At 41.7% G+C, this 22700-nt stretch overlaps 1 protein-coding gene across 1 annotated transcript in view; it reads left to right on the top strand.

Moving 5' to 3' along the window:
• The first annotated feature begins 1792 nt into the window (after window positions 1-1792).
• The window catches only part of TARBP1 (TAR (HIV-1) RNA binding protein 1), a 40928-nt gene continuing 20020 nt past the window's right edge, over window positions 1793-22700 (top strand). The window contains exons 1-14 of the mRNA XM_055714031.1: window positions 1793-2668; window positions 2752-2849; window positions 3716-3785; window positions 4569-4717; window positions 5825-5877; window positions 7680-7777; window positions 9050-9185; window positions 10269-10365; window positions 11228-11317; window positions 13080-13218; window positions 14907-15003; window positions 15300-15475; window positions 18690-18787; window positions 22194-22355. Coding sequence (XP_055570006.1) covers window positions 1822-2668; window positions 2752-2849; window positions 3716-3785; window positions 4569-4717; window positions 5825-5877; window positions 7680-7777; window positions 9050-9185; window positions 10269-10365; window positions 11228-11317; window positions 13080-13218; window positions 14907-15003; window positions 15300-15475; window positions 18690-18787; window positions 22194-22355 — 2310 coding nt within the window. The 5' untranslated portion in view covers window positions 1793-1821. The remainder of the gene's footprint in view (window positions 2669-2751; window positions 2850-3715; window positions 3786-4568; window positions 4718-5824; window positions 5878-7679; window positions 7778-9049; window positions 9186-10268; window positions 10366-11227; window positions 11318-13079; window positions 13219-14906; window positions 15004-15299; window positions 15476-18689; window positions 18788-22193; window positions 22356-22700) is intronic.

Genomic DNA, 22700 nt, shown 5'->3' with positions numbered 1-22700 from the left:
TCCTATCTACTAACATACATTGTACTCATTCCTCCTCTGAAAAATGTTTTTGTGCGTGTGAAACAAAGTACTAGGATTTATTTTACAGGTAAGTAAATGTATCAGTTTGAACTATTTTCTCGAGCTTTTTCTAGATTCTGTATTTTATATCTAACTGAACACATGCAGAGTGATAAGGCATACGGAAACCATATTAGCTAGTGAGTTTAAAACAATTCCTTTCCACCCTCTTTTTCTGGAATATATTGCATATATAGATGCACTATAGGTGCACTTCTAATGGGAAGCTTCAGTCATTTTGCAATCAGTAGACTCTCAAGGAAAACAAATTTCTAAAAAAGTTTGGGGAGAATGGATAGCCAGGAAAAGAAGAGACTGTACTCATGTGATTTGGACAGAGTGATCAAGTGGGAGCTCACACTGATAATTTGCATAAGACTTTCTTCTTCATTAGACACCTAAGCAACTACAACTACAGCTTAGCCAAGGCAACTCCCAGACGCATTGGAAAACACATGTACCCTTGCCTCTGTGCAGAGAATCCGCTGTGCACTGCATTCACAGGAAAAAATAAAAAAAAGGGAAAAAAAAAGCTGGTTTGCTTTTTCCTATGACATCTTCTAGGAGAGCAGTTTGCCACCATTTTTGAGGTGCCGATCTCTACATTTTTCCATTGTTATCTCATATGGTGAATTTACACTTACTGGAAATCAGCTTACTTGGTTACGCTTTGGCTGCACTAGTACACTGAATTTCAGTTGTCCTCTGGCCACAGTGCTGGTGGTCTGGACCATCGTAACAAGCTGACAGCAGGGAGCCAGCAGCCAGGAATGCCTCCCATCATTTTCCGATGGAGGGCATTCAGGTAGACTCCTGGCATGCTGCGATGGCAACGTAGACTGGCTTCAATAACTGATATTGGCATAAATGGTAAGAACAAGCATGACAGAAAAACTGAGCATTTTGTGCTGCTTGATCTTGCGTCGTGATGTGCATGAAGCCTGAGGCTCACAGCAAAGGAACTTTACCCCCTCAAAGATAGTGCTGGCATCTGGGACGTCTCTGTTAGGCCTTCCCATGCTTGGCCCATGAGAAAACACACGAGGTCGGGCTTTGCTTAGCAGCAAGACAACTGAAAACGTTCATGTGGACACACACCCCCGTTCCTGTGCTAGCCAGTTGGGCTACACGCCACACAAACCCGCGGGCCAGAGCCTTACAGGTGCTTTCTCCCCAGGGCCTGTGTGCAGCCACAAAGCTCCCATGACTTTTTCCTGCGGGCGATGCACAGGATCTGGCCGTGCCTGAGGAGCTCGCCTCGGCCCCTGCTTGCTCTTCAGTCAGCGGTGCTTGAGGAACCCGATTCCCCCCTGCCCGTCCCTCAGCCGGTGAGGCCTGAGGAGCCCGCCTCGCCCCCTGCTCCCTCTTCAGCCGGCCGCGCCCGAGGAGCCGCCTCGCCCCCTGCCCGTCCCTCAGCCGGTGAGGCCCGAGGAGCCGCCTCGCCCCCTGCCCGTCCCTCAGCCGGTGAGGCCTGAGGAGCCCGCCTCGCCCCCTGCTCCCTCTTCAGCCGGCCGCGCCCGAGGAGCCGCCTCGCCCCCTGCCCGTCCCTCAGCCGGTGAGGCCCGAGGAGCCGCCTCGCCCCCTGCCCGTCCCTCAGCCGGTGAGGCCCGAGGAGCCGCCTCGCCCCCTGCCCGTCCCTCAGCCGGCCGCACCTCCCGCCTCTCCCCCTCAGCGGACCAGGCGGCGCCGCAGGCCCCTCGCGGGCCGCCTGGGCCCCGCCCGCCCCCGGCTGCGCAGGCGCGGCGCTCCCCTCCCCGCACGATGGAGGTGGTGCTGGCCGACGCGCTGCTGGCCCGCTGCGGGGACCCCTGTGCGCTGCTGCGGGACGTGTGCGCGTCGCTCTCCGCCGAGCGCGCGGAGGCGCTGCGCCTCCTGCTCCAGCGCCTGGCCGCGGGCGGGCCGCCGCCGGGCGAGGCCGAGGCGCTGCGGCGGGCCGCCTGGGAGATGGCGCTGGAGTGGTGCCGGCCGCTGCTGCGCGGCGGGGAGGCGGCGGCGGCGGCGGGGGGGTGCGGGGAGCGGCTGCGGGTGGCGCGGGCGGCGCGGGGGGCGCTGCGGCACTGCGTGCTGCTGTGCGGGGCGCCGCTGGCGGCGCGGCTGGCCCGCGACGCGCTGTCGGAGCTTGCGGCGGGCGGCGGGGCGGGCGCGGAGGCGGCGGTGGAGGCGCTGGTGGCGGCGGCGCCGCGGCTGGAGGAGCCGGCGCTGGTGGCGCGGTGCGTGGCGGCGGCGCTGGCGCTGGTGCGGGAGGAGGGCGAGGGCGAGGCGGCCGCCGCGCTGGTGGCCGGGCGGCTGCTGCCGGCGCTGGGCGGCAACGGCGCGGCCTTGCGGCGCGTCTGGGAGGGGCTGCTGGGCGCCGGCGGGCCGCCGCGGGCCGGGCGGGCGCTGCTGGCGCTGAGCGCTCTGGCCGACGCGCTGCTGCCGCGGGGCGCGCCGGGCGCCGGGCCGGGGCTGGACGCGCGGCTGTGCCCGCGGTTCTGGCGGCTGGTGCAGGAGGGCCTGACGGAGCGGGACGGGCTGTGCCGGCGGCGGGCCCGCTACCTGCTGAAGCGAGCCCTGGACCTGAGCGGCGGGCAGCGCGCCGAGCTGCGCTGCCCCGCGGAGGGCGCAGACGGTACGGCGGGGCGGGCGCGGGGGGCGCGGCGGGGGCCGGCCGGGCGGCGGGGAGAAACCGCCCTTCGTTTCTCTTTTGGCCAGAATCGAGCCTGTTCTGGTGGTCTGCTGAGAAGAACGAGGAGCTGATGCAGTTTTGGGAGACGTATATTCTGATAATGGAAACCTTGGAAGGGAACCAGGTGGGAGCCTGTCCATGTATGTCGCTTTAGGCGCGCGTACTGGGAATGCCGGTATTGGGCCAAACATTCCCAGTTCTGGTGGCTGAGGGTATCCGAGTCACCACTAACAGGAACATTTTTATTTCGAAGCTTAACTATTGAAAGTACAGCACGTGTGATTAATTTGGAATAAATTCAGAACGCCTCTCTGTCTTTGGAATAATTCTGGCTAAGGCAGGTTGAACTAAGAAAGAAAAACCTGGGCTGCTGTGTGTGGCTGGCGAGGCCGCAGGTGGCCCGTGGCCTAGTGAACGTTGTTGGCCACCACACTGAGTAACCAACCCCCCTCCGGTGGAGGGGACCACATCAGGGTGGCGGAGTGTGTGTGGCCATGGAAGGGGATAGTGCTGAGCCGGAGCATCCCGCATCCTCGGCAGAAAGACGCCTGTTGGCTTGAGGCTTCCATAACTGTGCGGTGTGGTGGTGGTAACTGTTAGTTGTGTCACTGCCTCTTTGTAGTTATTCTATTTGTACTTAATTGCGCTGTAACTCAGAGAAATAGTATTGCCCAAAATGTTTAATTTTAGAGATTTGTGCTGGTTTATTACAATTTTGAGGAATAGAGTGGTTGGTTGTTAGGAAGTGTTGTTCTTATCGTATGGTAGCATGGAAGAATCAGTTTTTCTTCAGTGCTAAACTACGATGGACTGTTAGGTGACAAGTGCCAGGATCAGTTGCACGGGTGTTGAATGTTTGTTTAAATGCAGTTAAATTGTCAGTTACTATATTAATGCTGTCAACAATAAATTCTAGCCCACAAATAAGTGCCAGTTCCTAGGTTTGAGAGTTAAAGCGATTACTTACATTACGTGTGATTTGCATTTCAGATCCATGTCATAAAGCCAGTATTACCAAAACTAAATGGTTTATATGAGCATGCTATATCAAGGGAAAAAGGTAAGACATAACTGAAACACCTCCTAAATATTAGGCAGTTAATTCACACTTTTTCTTGTTGTTTTTTTTTTCTTCTGCTCTTTTAGTAGCGGCTTTTTCTTATGTTTTGTTTCTCAAAATAGCTGTTTTCTGGGTGGTGGTTCCACTTTTTGTGGGTCTGCTATATGCATAGGTCACTTGGAACATGTGTGCAGGCAGTGCTGCTCTGTTCCAAGAAAGATGTCCTAGCATATGCTTATTGCTTACTGTATTATCTTGAAATATTTTTTTTCTGTCAGCAAACCCAACCAAGTGATCCATGTCCGCTACGTTTTGCTTTACTTAAGCTGGTGTGAAAATCAAACAAAGGCAGAGATTCTTGGCGTGGGTCATGTGAGCCAAGTCACCTATGCAACTCTGCAAAAGGGGTGAAAAAAGCCCCAACTCATTGGAAGTGGGGAGAGAAGAAATAAAACTAGTGCCGAGACAGCATGTTGAAGGATGTACTGTCATCTTTTGTAGGGCAAAACATAGCACATCTGTTTAGGTAGTGCAAGACGTTAAGAGGGTAAAATTCTAAAATGTAGAGGACAAGTTTTGAAAGCCATGTTAATAATTCCTTTTTGTGTTGGAGATTTAGCAAACTGTGTGTGTGTATATATATATATGTAGCTATAATAGTATTTTTGAAATGTCCTGTGAATTGACTCTGAGATTGCCCCTAAGTCCGTCAGTACATTGTTAGCATGTTAATACATCGGTGTAATTTCTGTATCAGTTTAGAAGAATTTGCTTTTGTAACAGGTTGTTGGTTGTTTCACCCATCATGGCACATGTGTATTTATAAGCGAATGTTTGAAAGTGAGAATAAAACGTTGACAAAGGAAGGCATTCTTCATTTTCTGGAACTTTATGAAACAAAGCATCTTCCAAATCCACTTGGTTTTTCTGAGGTAAGTCTGTTACTGTTACTTGCCAGAACTATGTTCTAATTTGTAGTGTCTCTTAATGCTAATTGCCTCAGTAGTGTTGGAATTGGTCACGTTCTTTAAAAATAACCTCTTAACCATGCAAGTGATAGCAATGTTTGTAAGTGGCATCAAATACATAATTACTTGAAAAATGGCCAGACAGAGAAAATGCATTTTTGAGTGCAGTCATTCATTCCTATATTTCAGAGTAATGCTCTCTAATTAAAGTTGGCTCCCAGTTTATTGAGATTTGTTACCAGAAGTGAAATTCGCAGAGGGGTGATTTTCGGAGCCCTCTGAACCTCTGCGAAGTTGCTAATTAATATGAATAGATTGAACAGAGTCTTGGATAAACCTGGTCAACAGACTTCAAGTCTGTGCATATTGTCTCCTACTCAGGGATGCATTTTGAAGATCTATTGCTAGATAACCTTGTGAGGAGGTGAATGTCTCTGGTAGGATAATCAGTGTATTACTGTATCCCATTGAAAAACACACTTTAAAATACTCTATATGTGGGAAGAAACGTTGTAAATTTAACATCCCTAATTATTTTTTATTAGTATCATATGTAGGTTGACTCCCCAACTAGCCTGCACCTTAGTAAGGAATGATCTATTTTATACTAGTATTTATTTCTTCTCTCCTTCATAGAAGGAGAATTGCCCTCACAGGTCAACATTTCTGATTTATACAAATTAAGTCAGCCTCTTGATGACTGACTTGAAATACAGTCAACCTTAAAACACACCCTAAATCTTTCTGCTTGTGTTGGTGCCTAGTCTTTCCTTTATTTCATGTTTAAGTACCTTTTCTCTGTCTGTTTCCCAAAAGGATTTCTTACTTGCCTGTACCTTTCACAATGCTCTGTGAAATGTACCTAGTGAAAAAATTGCTTTGCTTGTTTATTCTCCTGCTCTCCCTTCTCTTTAGTTTCCTCCTCTTTTTTGCTGCTGCTATTTACTACTAGCAAGAGTATTCTCTGATTTCTGACTTTGTCTTTTTAAAGTCTGGTGAAATAAGTCTAATTAGCCTCTATCTAACAGTGCCTTGCAAGTGTACATTTAGGCGTTGTTCTTCTTTTATCAGTTTGTCATTGGACCGTTAATGGATGCCCTGTCAGAAAGTTCCCTCTATAGCCGGTAAGCCACTGGTTTTTAATGTTTTTTTAAAAAAATGTATTGGTTATTGGAAATGTATTCTAACAACACTGGGTTTGAGTAGTGGATAAAATCTTGGATGGAGGAAAACAATTACTAAGCAAATGGTGTTGCTAAACTAACTGACAGGTAAAAGAGTTTTTCAGGAAAGGTGGGTGGCTGTGAGGTAGATAAAGTAGGTTCAGTTTAATCCTAATAATAGCAACACAGAGATGCCTCAAGGTCTTATTTTACACCTGGTGTTGAAACATTAATTTGGAAATCAAGTGAGATATGATAAATTAGTAACTTAGTGAAGTATTTTCTATCTTCTCATTTTCTTGCCACATGGAAAGAAGGGGCTGCTCTCGTTGTTGCCAATTCATGACTGATGGAAGTGGTTTTTTGACAATGCCCTTTTGGGAAATTACACTTTTTCACAGGAGGCTATTCACAGTTGACAGATGACAGTAGCCTTCTGTGGTGTAAATACATAAAGAACAGATACAAGTTTGAGGAGTTGCAAGTTGCTGTACATTCAGTGTACTGATGGCATTCAGTCCTTTGTGCTAGTTGCATGGAGAGTACTGAGAATGGCGAATAAAGTGCTGAATGCACTTTGTGCGCTCAGCATTACACAGATGCAGTGGCATGGGTGATTCAGCTAGCAATCTGAAACTCAGTTCTGAGTGATGTTGGAGGAGCCTTGACTGGCTGACCTTGGTAGATAGACAGAAACCATCTCTTTATGCACTTTTTCTTTTTTTTGGGGGTGGGGGAAGTGGGAAATGACTGTCACTTATTAAACTGGTGATCAGTTTGGATTAGATGATTCTGCATAAAGTGTAGTCAGAATAGGTTGTTTCATCTAAACACGATGGGACAAATGTGACCTCTTTGGGGGTCTCACAGCAGTTCTGCGTTTCTCATCTCAGTTAGCCGGCTGCAGTATGCTTTCCATGGGCATACATGGATGGGAAGGCAGAAGTTGAAGCAAGCGCTGAGAGTTTCAGTGCGTTAGAGCTGTGTTGGATTGATGCTTCATAATCTATATTTCGGTGAAATGCGTTGGCCTGTGTAGAGGAGGATGCATGTTTGAGTATACCAAGAGTATACAAAGTTGTTACGATTCATGTCAAGCTGCATAGAGAAGAGTATAAAAATCTCATGACTGTTGCTGATCCTTCATAGCCAGGATCCTGGTGGGACACAGTTTCTCTCTGTTGGTCTCGTGGAACATTTATTGCATCTTTACTTAAAACCTTCTGTTCTTGTCAGTAGTTTTCTTTATACTGGCTTTATAGTCTTGCTCCCTAGCATACCTGTGTAGGTAATTTGTCTTCACTGTTCTCCAAATCAGACTTGTTGCGCCCCCACTGCATGCCACTGATCTGCCCCGTGGTCTTTGGCTGCCTGCTCCCCGGAGGCCTGTGTCATTCTGGGGGTGCGGGCACGAGGTTGAACTGACAGTGCCGTCTCTCACTGTGAGCAAAATGTGCTCGTAGTCCTCAGTAACCTGACTTGAGGCTGTGCTTGAATGCTGGAGTGTGCTGCCACCATGTACTTGTAGGTGGCCAGGGAGAGTCATGCTCTTGGGACGGTCCTCATCCACTGTGTGCTCACTGGGTGCTGTTGGAATAGTGGGATAAATGGGAGGGCATTAGCTTGCATCCTCCATCTTTGTGGGCTGTTGGAGCAGTCTCTGTGGTGAATTAACCACTGAACTGCACTTTGTTTTTGTTTAGGGGCAATCCTTGTAGCTGTTAACATACCAGTTGTGTATTTGATGTTTTAAAACCCAACAGGACACCAAGTCAGTTAATGGGAGCCTGTCCTCCTTTGGGAATGAGGCTACAGAAGTTTTTGGCTACTTATGTCATGCTTCTTCCAAAGGAAGAAAAAGGTATGTTTCAGTTTGACCTTTACCTTTTTTTAGATAAAGACACCAAATAAAAACTATGGAGCAGTTTTCTGTATCTCATGTAAATGTTTACCACTACTTTTCTACGTTACTTGAGAGAAAAAATAGTATTTCTCCTTGTGGCAGTGGAGTTTCCAGAGAAGAGAGAGAGGTCTTCCGAAGCTTTGAGGGATGCTGCAATATTAAGCTACAAAATTGTTTTAGGGGCAAACTGAAGCAAACCTGATTATTTTATTTTTTTTAATGAAAAAAACCCAAACAAACAAACTCCTAAGTGCTGCAGATGAACAGTATTTGCAGATTCTTTTTTCTTTATTTGTCAGTGTAGGTAATACTGTGCTGAGCAAAATTTTTAGATCTGTTCTTTTTTTCATTTGGGGGGTGGGGTGGGTTTGGAAGTCTTGGTGTGTTGGGTTGTGGGGTTTTTTTTAACCAATCTGCCAGACTTTTTTAGTCACAACCTGCGTAGTCAGGCATTCAAAAGACCCAGTCCAAGTGCTGAAGCAGAAGCTGAATAAGGATTCTTTTATTGTGAGGTTGGATGGATGAAGATTTCTGAGTTTTTTCCAAGTTTTCGTGTTAGTGTAGGCTGAAAAGAAGGAGCAACCTGTGACAGACCAGAATGTAATACCTGGTTTAATTTGGATTAAATAAGGGTAGAACCAGGTCTGTTCAGTACCCCTATCTACAGGTACGTGTTCTGGTAGGAAACACCTTACATGTTTGTAATGCCATAGATGCCCTATTTCTCTGTCCTGTCCCAAGACGTATATATTTTATCACAAAATGGAGGGTCTGTGATTAGCATCCCTGAGGCTGAGTGGCCTGCTTCTACAAATTGTAGCTGTGGTGTCTTGAGGCAAAAAAACCCCTTTAGGCTTGCTTTGGCCCTGCCAGCATCCATTAAACAGGTTGAATCACGATGTACTTTGGTCTGTCATCACATGGACTGAGCAGCTTTAAAAAGGCATTGTCTAATACTCGAAAAAGTTAAAATTCTGTTACTGTAGTGATTAGTGTGGATAACCAAAGTGAAAATTAATTTTTTCTGGTTATCTCCTTATCGTATTACCTTACTGACAGACTTCTTTGAACTGTACTTGTTTCATTGAAATAATCAGGAAGTTACTTTGTTGTCTTCCATGTAATTTTCAGAAATGATTGTAACACTTCTGCTGGGGTCTGTGCCATTTAAATGCATTGGAGAGCAAGAAATCACTCTGGATTGTTTGTTCTGTTTACTTTTATTTTAAGGCAGCTTCCTGTTAAAATTTATTCAGAAGATGACAAGTAGGCATTGGTGTGCTGTTCCCATTTTGTTTCTTTCTATGGCTCTGGCATATATCCCTGCGTGTAAAGTACTGGGCACTGAAGGACTTCATGCTTTAAGGTAAAATGCACACTGCATTGAGTTCTTACAGATTTCTTCTAAAGTAATGTGCAGAACATCTGGAGAGCCAGGATGTAATTCATGTTTGCTACTTCAAGGAGGATGTGATGGTTGTACATGGGAATGGAAGGTTCTCTCTCCTTCATGTCCATTTCTGGGGAAAGCAATTCAAGAGCCAATGTTTTTATATCTCTGTAGTACTTAAAAAACGAATGTTTTGCATTTCAGACCTTTGTCATTGCTTTTTTTGTGGCATCATTTTACCCTGGTCTTCCATACTTCCTAACTGATATGTGTCAAACTTCTTCCTTTTCTTCTGATTATATTAAAACCTTGTTTATGTCTGTTGAGGCTATATCAAAGGACAGCCCACAAAACTGAGAATTGAAAGTTTGAGAATTGTAAATAAAAACCTAGGTAAAAATTCCTGGCATGCATATTGTCCTTAATCACTGATGTTTCCTCAGTGTCTGCTTTCACTTCATAGAGTCACTAAAATTCAGTCATTATTCCAGTTTAATCAGATTTGAGCTTTGAAACAAAATCTTACTGGTGGTTGAAGGAATATAGGATAAAAGTAGTTTACGGTGTGTGTGGGGGAAGGTAAAAAGTCAGACACTCTGCTGATAAAAGATTATTGAAGGTTTCTTTCAGTTTCGTGCTAGAGTGACAATTCGATTGCAAACATTTCTATTTTCTAAATAAAGAATATTCTTTATTTCTGTATTTGTTACAGATGGCAATGCAAATACTAAATTATCAGTTCAAACTGATGTGATCATGGGAATTGTTCCTTTAGTTTTGGTTTTGCTTTGCTGCCCTCCCACTTAGCCATGCTCTTGGTTTTGTCAGGTTTATCTAAGTCTTAATACTAGTTTTATAGTACATATATAATACATATAGCAGTAATCTTGGTTTTGGATAGCATGCTGTCTAATCGGGTAATGATGGCGTTAGACTTGGTAGAATGTTTGTTAAATACAGTCTAATATATTGAAAATGGTTAATAATTAGCAAATACATGAAAATGTTTAAACGTCCTAAGTGTGTGTTTTCCACAGTGCATATTTTTCCTCTTTCCAGAGATGTCCTTCAGTGTACTATGATTACACATCAGATTTTGTTGCGTGGAGCTGCTCAGTGCTATCTTCTTCAAACAGCTATGCATTTGACAGATGTGGTGAGTTCAGTGTGGTTGGGGTTGTTTTTTTTTTTTTTTTTTTTTCTTTTTTTCCTGGTGTCATAGAAGTACACATACGCTTTTACAGGGTAAACAGTATTAAAAAAAATTGCTGAACACAACATGGAACTGATTTTGCTGAATTTGCATTTTTCTAGTGACTGCTTAATAAATTGTGCTATGTAAGTATGGGAATGCTTATGTTAACTTTTGTTTTTGTAAGATGTATTTTTTTTTCATTACCTTTTATGAGTTGATGTTTTCTTGCAGGGTTTTCCTGCGGTGATTATGAAATAGTACCGTATTATGAATAGCCACTGTATAAACTCAGGTTTTAACATCCAGAAAATAATTGGACTTTCCTGAAATACCCAAGAGAATAAAAGTATTCATAATACTAGAATGATAAAACTACCATTAATGACCTTATTTATTCAGTAGTCAAGGTATTAATGTTTCGGTTGTCCTACAACATGCTTGCTTTTTACATGAGTAGACAATCTTCTATGTTTTGTTTTATGGCTATAAACTTGTCTGAGTAGAATTTCCTTTTGGAAATACAGATATAGTACTTACCAGTGACTCTCACTCATTTATGTACATACATTTGTCATCAGTGTCATCAGTGAATAGCACTATTCTTCCAGTCATTCATTAGCTTTCAGGTAGATTTTGATACTTGTGTTCCTTGGTAAAAAGATAAGTTGGTCCCAAAGAGGCAAAAACTAGTCTGTGTCACGGAAAGGTTCATTTCTTTTTCTGAAACTTTTGCCAGATGACAGCCAACTGTTCCAAGTTGTTAAATAGATGTTACTGTTGTATATTATGTTGGCAACTATTGTATCCTGATTAATTTCTTCAGGAGAAAGTGTCCCTCCCAGAAGTTTCAAGCTTTCTTCTGTCCCTTAGACCAGAGGAGTCCCTCAGGAGAGATACTATGTTATGGGTGGAGGTGAGAACAGAAGCTGGTTTTATGTTCATCAAACATTTTTTAATACCTATACAAATGTATGTTGTTTTACTGACAATTTAATATTTAAATAGTTAGCTACTTTTGCAGGTACATTATGGAATTTCTGGATGTGGAGTCCTGATGAATTTGTCTTTTACTTGAAAGCGGTGATATTTGTTTTTTTAATGCTATAAAAGTGTTAATGTTAACCCTAAACAAATTATTAAGCAGTTTCAAAGTGAGGAATTCTAAGATGGCTGAAGGTAAGGTAAAGTGGCCAAGGAGAAAAACACAACTTTTTTCTTTCTTTATGTAGAAATTCTCAAGTCTGCAGAAGAAAAAGCTGTCTCTTGAGATAGATTTTTTTTTAATTTTTATTTTTTATTTAAATCCTTCAGAGCTTGTATGCCCCAGTTCATTGCGTTTCCTAGAGTTTATCTTGGTATTGCAGCTGTTTGGTATAACCATACTGAAATGCAAATCAGATCTTACTCAGACTTTTGGTCCCTGAATACTGGTCCTTTAAGAGACTTCAGTGTGTTCATCACAGTCCTAGTCTTCTGCGTACTTTGCCATGATTGTAGGAACTGAGGTGGCTATTGGCAACCCTGTACTACTGTCTGTAATCTCTCCCATTAGGCATCCGTGCTCTCTCCTCACACAAGTCACACTGTTGGTAATTTCATAGAGAGAGTGTGAAGCAGGGCACTTTATGGAATCCAAAGAGGCTTTCCTCTCTCCTTTTATTAAGGATACAAGGTGGATGTAACATCCTCAGCTGGAGCTGTTCTTGCTCATCAGATTCTGCAGGCAGTTATTTTTGTATATTATATATATATTCTCTTAATGACTACTTCCCTCTCATTTCCCCTCAGTGGTCTGTTGTAAAATTTCATTTGATGGAAAAGAACACTATTTTATAGTGTTAGTCTGGGCATAGACTGCTAGTATGGTGCATGTTTTCCCTTTCTTTTGGTTCTGAAATTACTGACCAGGATAATGTGGATCCTGAGCCACTCTGAATGGGCCAGTACAGGGACCAAAAAAAATTGGCTAAGAGCTGCCTCTGATTTGCATGTTGTTTGGGTGAGCCCAGCATTGGCAGAAATAACAGGGTAATCTCAAAGAGAAAAATGTGCCTACCATGTAGAGTGAGACTGTAAATTTTATATTTCCACAGGATGTGTTTTGTCTTTGCAAGATGCAAAATGCTGTGAAAAAAATTTTCCAAGAAACAATTTTATATATAGGATATACCGGAGCCAATTGAATACATAGCCATAACTTTTGGTTAGTTGTACAGCAGTGTAATGATAAAATGATTTTTTGCATAGTGTCCTCTTGTTACATATAGTATACCTTTCATCTTGTTCCATTTCATTGACTTCTGGCATGAAAGTTAAAAATAATAAAAAATGCAGGTCTTACTATGTAACACTTGACTGTGTGAAGCCCTTTTGAGATAAGGGAATTCTTACGAGTCTTGCTTAATTTTAAGAACTGTGATTTTTCTTGTATTGGTACCAATGAATTTTTTTTGGGGGGGGAGGGGGAGGGCACGCCGAGTTACTGAAGAACCTTTTTCTATGTCAGTTACAAGGCAATAGCCTGCTAAGCCTCAAGGGAGCTGCAGTGAGCAACTCTCGCAGTGTGGATTTGTTGATGTAACAGCTTGTGTTTAACAGTGCTTTAGTTAATGTTGGTAATGTCATTACACAGCTGGCAGATATGGTTAAGTAGTAACATGCTGGTTCTAATTTAGCTTTGCAGTTGGTTGCAAGTGAATGACAGATGCTTCAGAAAGTCTGTAACCTCTGATTTTGAACATCAAGAGACATTGTCATTATGTCAATATGTACGCAGTCTTGTGGGAGAGTACCTTAAGACACCAGCATCTGAAAGTAAGTTAAATGTTTATTAATAAAATATTTGGAAGATGATCAGCAATCCTTTGGATTTTATTTGTTTATTTATATTGTACCTATTCAAATTCTATGTAATTTGTGATATTCAGCAGTCTTAAATTTGAACTTTATTTTCTAATTTCAGTTTTCCTTCATAGCATACAGTCCTGCTGTATTGAAAGTTAAGCCTTAATATTCAGTTTTAGTGCTGCACTGATGCTTGTCTGTTAGATTTCTTTTGTTACTTTTTTGGTAGTGCCTGAACATGCTGGAGTGTGGGAGCAGAGGTAAGCACATGAGAATGTGAATATCAGTTCTAAGGTTCTGTAGCCTTTCTCAGCAGAGCTTTGTAAAATGACCAAGTGTCTTTATGTAGAGAGATGCTGTATAGTTAGGCAAGCTTGGCAGCTCATACACACCTTCCTCCATAGTGGTGTTCTTTTAATCTTGGACTGCTTGCAGCACACAAGCTGCCACACGTTATGGCCAAGGAAGGTTCTTTGTATGCAGTATAGATATGCAGATAAATTCTGAAGGGACTTCTTTGTTCACTGCCACATTTTAAATTGTTACAACTTCAGTTCAGATGTTTTTTTAGGTATGTTGAAAGGAATGGCAAACTGACCTTTTGAATACTTTTAAGTTTTGCGTGGCACTCATTTGCTTGCTACTGAAGTACTGCAGTTGCAGCAAATTTTATATCTTCTTATAATGTGAAAAGTCAAAACTGAATGCTTTTTAAATATTACACGTATAGGAGATAAAAAAGTAGGTCAGAATTTGCTAATGATAAATAGCTTCAGAAGCTTCCTGCAGCCCAGGAAACTTCACTTGATTGTTTTATTGTTAGAGGAGTTGCAAGCAAATTTTGTCTGTTGATATTCCAAGGCATATGCTTTGCGAAAAATTTTGGCAGATATTCTCTCCTTCCTGAAATGTTTGTTTAGGCCTTGGTCTATGTTATCTTCTATTTCATGGCAAATATCTGTGTTTCACTTCTAAAAAGTGATGTTTTTAATTTCCTGGTTTGATACGAATCTTAGCTTATAAGCAGCTCTGTGGTGGCAAAAAACCCCCAACCATGTCTAGTTGCTTGAACTAGCGTGTTTTGCTTTCTGAATTCCCAAAGCCAAAAACGTAGCAGTCAAACCCTAAAACCACCTTATGTACTACTATTTAGGAAACAAGTTTAGAAGTACGATGATATAGTCTTGCATAAAAGATTGATGAAAAGAGAAACTTACTTTTTTATGTCCTTTTGACAGAGTAGTTTTAGTTCTTCATACAACTTTTAACTGGTCAAGATCACAGCTGATGTTTTTGATGAAGCATAGTGGAATTATGTTTGTGGTTAATTTCATTTGAATATGCAAGTGTATTTTTAAAAGCAATAGAAAAGTCTTTTGGGGGATACTACATAATATATTCTACTACCTGATACAACACATTGCCTAAAATTGATTTCAGCATAGAGGCCAATGAGATTAGCCTCTTTGAGCCACAGACAAAAAGCAATTGTGTTTGAGTTTAGTTTATACCTAGATAATAGAATGCAAAAAATTAGTAATAATATTCTTGTTAGCATTGTTATACTACTAATTTATTTTAAAAGTTATAAACCCAAAAGTTATTAATATGAAGATATTTTTTAAATACTGTGAAAACCTTAAAATATCTTTAATCAGGAGAAAATTGCTTTATGCATGACTGGTTTGAAGCTAAGCTTGTCGCAACAATGATTCTCTTGGCTGCAGATGTGGAGCAAATGAGGAATAAATACAGGTAAGTATGAAGTATCTTATTTTAATTATCTCTCTTTTTCAACCTTTTCACTCCTGAAAGATCTGGTAGAAGCCTGATCAAGTCAGGAAGCTGTCCATTTCTCTCTGTAGACTTTCGGTCAGCCTGATCATTCCTTAGACCTTGTCCAACTGTTGCTGCAAACATACTGGGTAACATTTCTAAAGATACTTAAGTGACTTGGAAACATGTGTCCTATTTATTTCCATAAGTGACTTCAGCACTTAAGGCAGATACTCAGAAGAAGACTTTCTTTTTTAATTTTTGTTTTTGTGTAGTGGAAAAAGCAACATAGAATGGATTGAACTAGAGGCTTTCTTGAACCCTCTTCTGGATGTCTTGATGAGACTTGGCAGTAATGCTTACATACCAACACTGAAAACAGATAAAAGCCTACAGCTTCTCTTGAAGTTATTGCAGACCCGTTCGTTAAAATGTTCCAATACGCAAGATGGTTAGTGATATCTTCAGTATACTGTGTCTTATGTTAATTATAGTCTAACTAAAAGTAAGGTACTTACTGTTTTAAGGCTATATTGTCAAATTAATACTAGCCTAGAAGTGGTAAATGTGAAAGTTGACAATCTGGCATATCTGTTACGAAATAGAGCTGTGGGTCCAGTCCTACAGGAGCTCTTCTGAAGGTGTCCCAAGGACTGGGAATTGAGAACGTGGAAGCCTTTGAAGAAATCAATTGTTACCCGTTAAGATTAGATTAGCAGTTAGTTAAAATATGGAGAGTGTGATTGTATTACGAGTATTTATAGGCCAATGTATGGGTTCCATAAATCATGTAGACACTTCAGAAAGAAGTTAGTACAGAAACTCAGCTTAATCTGCTTAGCTGCTGGAGGTTCAGCCAGAGCCTTCCCTGAGTGCATAAAGTGATCCTGCTGGACATACTGTTTTCTGAGTTGACCGGTAGGTACTTTTGTCTCCACTAACACTATTTAGCCTGCAAAAGACAGGATGTCTCTGATTATTTCACAGTATTAGGCATGATTTCAGTAGGCATGCTTAACTTGCTTGCTTTAGTTTGACTGTGTTTAGATGCAAGGAGGTTAAGAGGTGCTTATTTAAGGACAAGACTGCTGATCTGACTGTCGAGGAGTTTTGACCCCCCACAGATTGAGAACTTTTAGCTGGTAGACTTTTCAGGAGAGTCTGAACAAAAGCTATGGAGTCCTTACTACTCCTTTTGTGAGAACTTGGTCAGTTTGTAACAGGAATAGCCTTTTTTTTATTTTTCCTGAGAGCAAATTCTAATTAATGAAAATAATACTGCAATTTTTAATGCTGAACTGGAACAGGAGGGTTCTTGGTGTTTGTTTTCTGCTTCCCCAGAATTTTGGGATTTTGTTTTCAGTGTTTTTATAACATGGAGTACAAGAGTAGTTTTGGAGTGGGGGCCACAGATTTAGGCTCTTACATGGAAAACAAAAATTGTTATTTCAGGTTCTGCATCCAGATTTCATAAAGATGTCTAAGTGCAGCCCTGAAGTAAATACTTGCCCTCATTTTAAAAAGTGATTTATTATATTTACACCCACACACCCCTCCCCTGGAATTTTAGCTGTTTGACTGAAATACTGAGCACTAGTTACGCAGGCTGTTAAAAGTTCGTATTGTGTGATGGTCTCTGACTGCTGAAGTGAATTCCTTCAAGTGAAACTCAACTGGAAGATGTGCCCCAACTGCCAGTGCGCATTCAGGCTACGGCAGAAGGCTAGAATAAGCCTGAAGCAGAACACTACAAAACACATGCAAGTGCATGTTAGGTTTTTAGTATCGTGAATTGAACACTCTGTGTGCCTTATTTCCTTATGTGCTTGCTAATGTAGATGTAATGGATGGCTTCTGCTTTGGGAATTTTGATGCTTGATATGCCTGATTTAGCATGTTAAATTCTGCTGCCAGAGTTCTTAAGGTACAGCAAGGCTGAGCATCGCCGTGTCTCAGTCCTTTTGAATGCCCCCATAGGTACTCCAGTACAGCTTATAATCAGTGGAGTCTTTCCAAGAGGCTTTCAGAATTGGAGTTGTAATACATGTCCGTTTGGGCTAAATTGAACAGGAATTACTTTTCTCTTCTTAGGTTGTTTCCTACAATATTTTTGTGCTACTTTGTCCTGCACAGGAGAGTCAAGTAATAAATCTTGTTTCCTCAGCCATGAGTTGACTGGTGAGGGGCAGGAAGAGTAATTCTGTAAAATACAGAAATTTTGTTTCTGTGTTGGTTAAACAGGAGGTAAAAAGTCCTGTCTGTCAAATGGAAAATGGTAAAATGAGAGGGAACAAGAAAGGAATTTAAACTTGTAAAACAAAAATAATGATTGAGAAATGTTTTAAGAATACTTTAATGGGGATAGACATGTCTGAAGTGCTTGCTGAAATTAGCAGCATTTTTCCACAGGTCTTACTGTCTGTGCTGTTAGACTTGACTATCTTAAACAGTAAGTTTTTGCTCATTATTTTTTTTATAGCATTACAGAGCCATTGATAGTGGATTGGATTTTATGTCCAACATGTTTATCTGAAGAATTTCTGAATTTTAGATGCAGATGTTTTAGTGATTTGAGACTTGTGGTGAAATGTGATAATAGTCTGACATAGTTGTTTGTTCTAAACAAAGTAAGCATTGGAAATGCAGTCCAATGAGCCATTTTAATAGAGAACATTGAAAGTAAGTACAATATAGCTTTAGAACATCTGGAAGTATGTCCCTTTGTATTTCTACCTTTTGAAGGTCTTCCATTTTATAATTTGCTACATGAAGTGTAACTCGGGGTCAACCTCAGAAAAAACCAGCCATTTAAAACCTCTGGGTAACTCTCCTAACTGCTGAAACTATTGACTGATGTTTTTAGAACAAGATGATCATGCAGAGTACTTGAAGTCCATTTTCCATATTTATGTGTTATTTCTTTGGCTTTCAACTAGCCCTTACCCTGGAAGCAGACTGAAGTGTGTGTGTGGTTAAAACATGATTTACCAGTGACCTACCTCTCTTGTGTAATAAACTTGTGTCATCTTGTTTGTGAAATGCTATGCACATGTGGTATACTTTGTAGCCTTGACTTTATTGTAGAGAAAGTGGCGCATTTTGCGGTGTTTTTGTTTTCAGTGTTAAGCCAGGAAGCTACTTGACTGAAATCTTGTAATATTACTTTCTATTCAAAGCTGATTATTTCTAAACAGCAAAAAAACACCAACCAAAAAACCACTTCTCACTTCTGTATGTAGTATATGGGTAACTGCATTTTTCTTGCATGCAATTAACTGCTGGATATGGAAACTTTTGTTCTTTATTAAAGAGTAAGTTCATTATTAAGCTGTTTGTGCAGAGGGTTGGGAATAGAATGAAGGTGTGCATTAAAAGTTGGAAAATTATGCTTTGGTCTTCTGGTCCTGTGTGGGTTTTCATTCACTAATACATGTTAAATCTCAGGAAAGAGTATCATGTGGTTTTGTTTTGTTTTTTTTCAGCCCCATGGCTTACACTGCTGAAGTGTTATAGAGCTGTTTTAAAGTATTGTTAGGTATTTGAATACTTACTACTGTATAACTTTGGTTCTGTAACTTAATTAAATCTACATGATGCAATACATTTCCTAAGAAAATTGCATTTCTATATGTTAATAAATTTAATATTATTTTCTCTTCACACAGATGGAGTATTGTTTTTTATCTGGAAATCTGTCACAACATCTGTGGAGAGTATTCTTGAATTTATTCTCCGACGGCTTACTACAAATGAGTTAAGCACTGTAAGTAATTATTATGAGACATACTTTGGTGTGGTTTTGGCCTGTTAAATATGATTTACCAGTGTTCCTAACTTTCATGTCAAATCTTCTAAGCACCTAGAAAGTCAATTTGCATGGCAACACTTCTGTTAACTTTTTTGAATGGGCAAAGTAAGTTAAAAAAAAAAAAGTAAGGAAAGTGTCAAGTAGTGTTTAGTGTCTGTAGTCCATATTGCTTGTTTCTTCTCAAATCTAAAGAAATCCTATAGTAAGAAATCATGAGTATCATATACTGTATCATATCTACTAGTACAGTTGTGAACATAAGATGTTTGGCGTTCAAGACTTTCAGTCCTCAGACTGGTTAATATCTTTATTGACTTTACCGTTTGTTTGTTGCTGTGGCCGATGCTTAAGTATATACCTCAAAGAAACTTGTGACTTTTTAAGCGAAATGACTTGATGGTACAGGAATTTGACTTGAAAAGTACTGTATTGAATGTATCAAAGAACTGCAGTGCTTTTTAGAGAAAGAGAGGGGAGGTACACGTTTCCTTCTCTAAAGGACTTCTAAGTCATGTGTAAATAAAAAGACACAAGACATGTAAAGCAAACCATCCAAACTTTTCCAGATGAAGAGGGATGAATTAGAATGTAATGTTGATGAGGAGAGTGGTGGTATTCTTGGAAGAAAATAAATTTGAGAAAGGAGGATTGGTGGATGTGGAAAAGAAGGCTAATTCTCAGTACTCAGAAGCTCAATGAAAGGTCAAGTAGGAACTTTGAAAGCGAGGAACAGATACATCAGGAGTTTCAAGAGTCTTTTGTTTTAAGACCAGCTACCCTCTGGGTACTCAGCCCCCTGAGCTGGAAGACAGGGATGAGGAGCAGAACGAAGTCCCCATGGTCCAGGAGGAAATGGTCAGTGACCTGTTGCTCCACTTAGACATGCACAAGTGTAGGAGGCTGGATGGGATCCACCCAAGGGTACTGAGGGAGCTGGTAGAGGAGCTCACCAAGCTGCTCTCTGTCATTTATCAACAGTCCTGGCAAACTGGAGAGGTCCCAGCAGACTGGAGGTTAGCCAGTGTGGCGCTGATGTACAAGAAGGGCAGGAGAGAGGAGCCGGGGACCCACAGGCCTGTCAGCCTGACCTCGGTGCCGGGGAAGGTGATGGAGCAGATCATCTTGTGTGCCATCACAGGGCACGTGCAGGACAGCTGGGGGACCAGGTGCAACCAGCATGGGGTTATGAAAGGAAGGTCCTGCTTGAGGAACATAATCTCCCCCTATGACAAGATGACCCACCTAGCAGATGAGGCAAAGGTTGTCGTTATTGTCTACCTGGACCTTGGTAAGCGTTTGACACCATCTCCCACAGCATTCTTCTGGAGAAAGTGGCTGCTCATGGCTTGGACTGGTGTATGCTGTGCTGGGTTAAAAGCTGGCTGGACAGCCGAGCCCAAAGAGTGGTGGTGAATGGAGTCACATCCAGCTGGTGGCTGGTCACAACTGGTGTTCCCCAGGGCTTAGTGTTTGGGCCAGCCCTGTTTGATATCTTTATTGATGATCTGGATGAGGAAACGGAGTGCACCCTCAGTAAGGTTGCAGAAAACAGGTTGAGGGGGAGTGTTGGTCTGCTTGAGGATGGGAAGGCTCTGCAGAGGTATCTGGGCAGGCTGGGCTGAGGCCAATCGTATGAGATTCAACAAGGAGAAGTGCTGGGTCCTGCACTTGGGCCACAACAACCCCACGCAACGCGAGGGAACTCTGCTTGTTTAGCTTGGAGAGGAGGCAGCCGAGGGGGGGACCCTACTGCTCTCGGCACCTAACTGACAGGAGGCCATAGGCAGCAGGGGTCGGTCTCTTCTCCCAGATCACGAGTGACAGGACAAGAGAAAGCAGCCTCACATTGCGCCAGGGGAGGTTTAGGTTGGATATTGGGAAAATTTCTTCACGGGAAGGGTGGTGAAGCGTTGGGACAGGCTGCCCAGGGAGGTGGTGGAATCGCCATCCCTGGAGGTGTTTAAAAAAACATGGAGGTGTGGTGCTGAGGGACATGGTTTAGTGATGGACCTGGCAGTCTTGGGTTAATGGTTAGACCTGCTGATCTCAAAGGTCTTTTCCTACCTAAATGATTCAATGTTCTATGATATGGAATAAGAGAAACTGCAGAGGGGGAAGATCTTCAGAATTCTTTGAATTGTGACCTTTGTCACCTTTAATTTTGTATCATAAAAGGTAGAAAACCAAAACAGATTTGAAGAGAAGACCTCAGTTTAAAGATTGTAAGTCTAGTAAACTGTATTTGGATACTCTTATTGGGAAGAAAGGAGAAGACCAAAAAGCGGAAAGGACGAGATGACTGTAACAAGGAAATGGGCAAAATGTAAATTGGCATTTTTAGTATTATTTACTGAAGAGTGAGTTTAAAAAAGAAAATCTGTTTTGTCTCACAGAGGAAGTTGTATGGACAAGGGTGCAGAAATAATGAACACAAGTCAGAATTGCTTTTTGTGTTAGGCGAGTGAAAAAAGTGTGAAGTTGGGGGGAAAGGAAAGCATGTGTTTTTGCAAGGGTGGAAACATCAAGAGGGGTGTGGGGCTCTGGGGTGCTTTCTCAGAAGCATATGGGAAGTAGAAATTGAAGGGGAAATGCAAAGAAAGAAAGTAAGTCTGATAGTGGACAGTCCTCAAAATGTGTGTGTGAAGGAAGATTGATGTGAAAAGCGGTCCTGCGGCAAAGCAAAAGTTAAGTTGCATCAGGAGAGCAGTGTCTGAAAGAAAGTGGAGATTCAAAGGTGTATTTTCTCTCAGAGCTAAAGAAGGAAAAGTTCTTTCCTCATGTAGTTCTGGACTTCATGGCTTTGTATGGAGGAGTTTTTTACAATAGGTGAAGATGTTGCAGATACAATAGGAGAATAAAAAAGCGTAAGCAAGGTACTGCCATGAGATAAAAAGTAGCTGGGGAAGAAGTGCAAGGCACACCGTAGTGTATGTGCAGGGTGCGGTGCTGTGCTGTGATCTGGTAACAGAGTTGGCTTTGAACACCACTTCTGATACTCGGCCTAGCTCAGGTGTTTTCACGTGGCATTTCTTTGGGCCCAGGAAGGGAAGTTAAGTGAATGTGCCAATTAAAAGAAGTGGAGCTTTCTTTCAGAATTTCACAGTCTCTTCTGAGGCATACTGCAGAGCCCTAAACCATAAAGAACCTACAAGTTGAAAAGATCTTAAAAATACCTTCCCAGCATCCCTGCCCCTCCAAAACACCCAAAACCAAACAAACCCAGAATTAAAGAAAGTTGTTCAACTGCAATGACTGCTGTTGTTTTCCTTCTGCTGTCATTGTTACTATTAGTTTTCTTTCTTTTCAGTTTAAGTTTCCTCCTCTTAATGCTTTGGTTTACCTTTTGTTTCCTCATTTTTAGGTTGGCGATCTGGATCGTTGCGATCTATACTTGGCTTTAATTCCAGAGATAGTCAATTTGTGCTTTCAAGTTGGCTGGAAGAAAGGGCCATCTATCAAGAATTTTATTTTGTCCCTCACAAATGCATCTATTCATAATCTCCAGGAGAGAAGTTCTGAAGAGGTAATTTAACGTTATTTACAACAGTAAATATTAATACAAAAGAAACCCGTAAATATTAATCTAACTATATAAACTACTATAAATATAATTTACTGTGTAAATAATTTCTTATAAATATATTTTATTATACATATCAATACATTATGAAATAATAAAAAGTGAGTATGTATATGTATTCGCTAACACATGTGTCTATAGTTGGCAGTGTAATATTAATGTAAAATATTAGTAGCTAAGATTTTTGATACTTCTGTGTTCTTTTGTTATATTTTTTAGAAGTCTATATAGCTAAAGTAAAAGTTTAGTTGTAATAATGTTTACTCAAAACCTTTTTTCTCAAATATG

The sequence above is a fragment of the Falco cherrug genome, chromosome 6, assembly GCF_023634085.1.
Source record: "Falco cherrug isolate bFalChe1 chromosome 6, bFalChe1.pri, whole genome shotgun sequence".
NCBI lineage: Eukaryota > Metazoa > Chordata > Aves > Falconiformes > Falconidae > Falco > Falco cherrug.
Note: the sequence above shows the minus strand (reverse complement) of the source record. Positions and strands in the feature narration are given on the sequence as shown.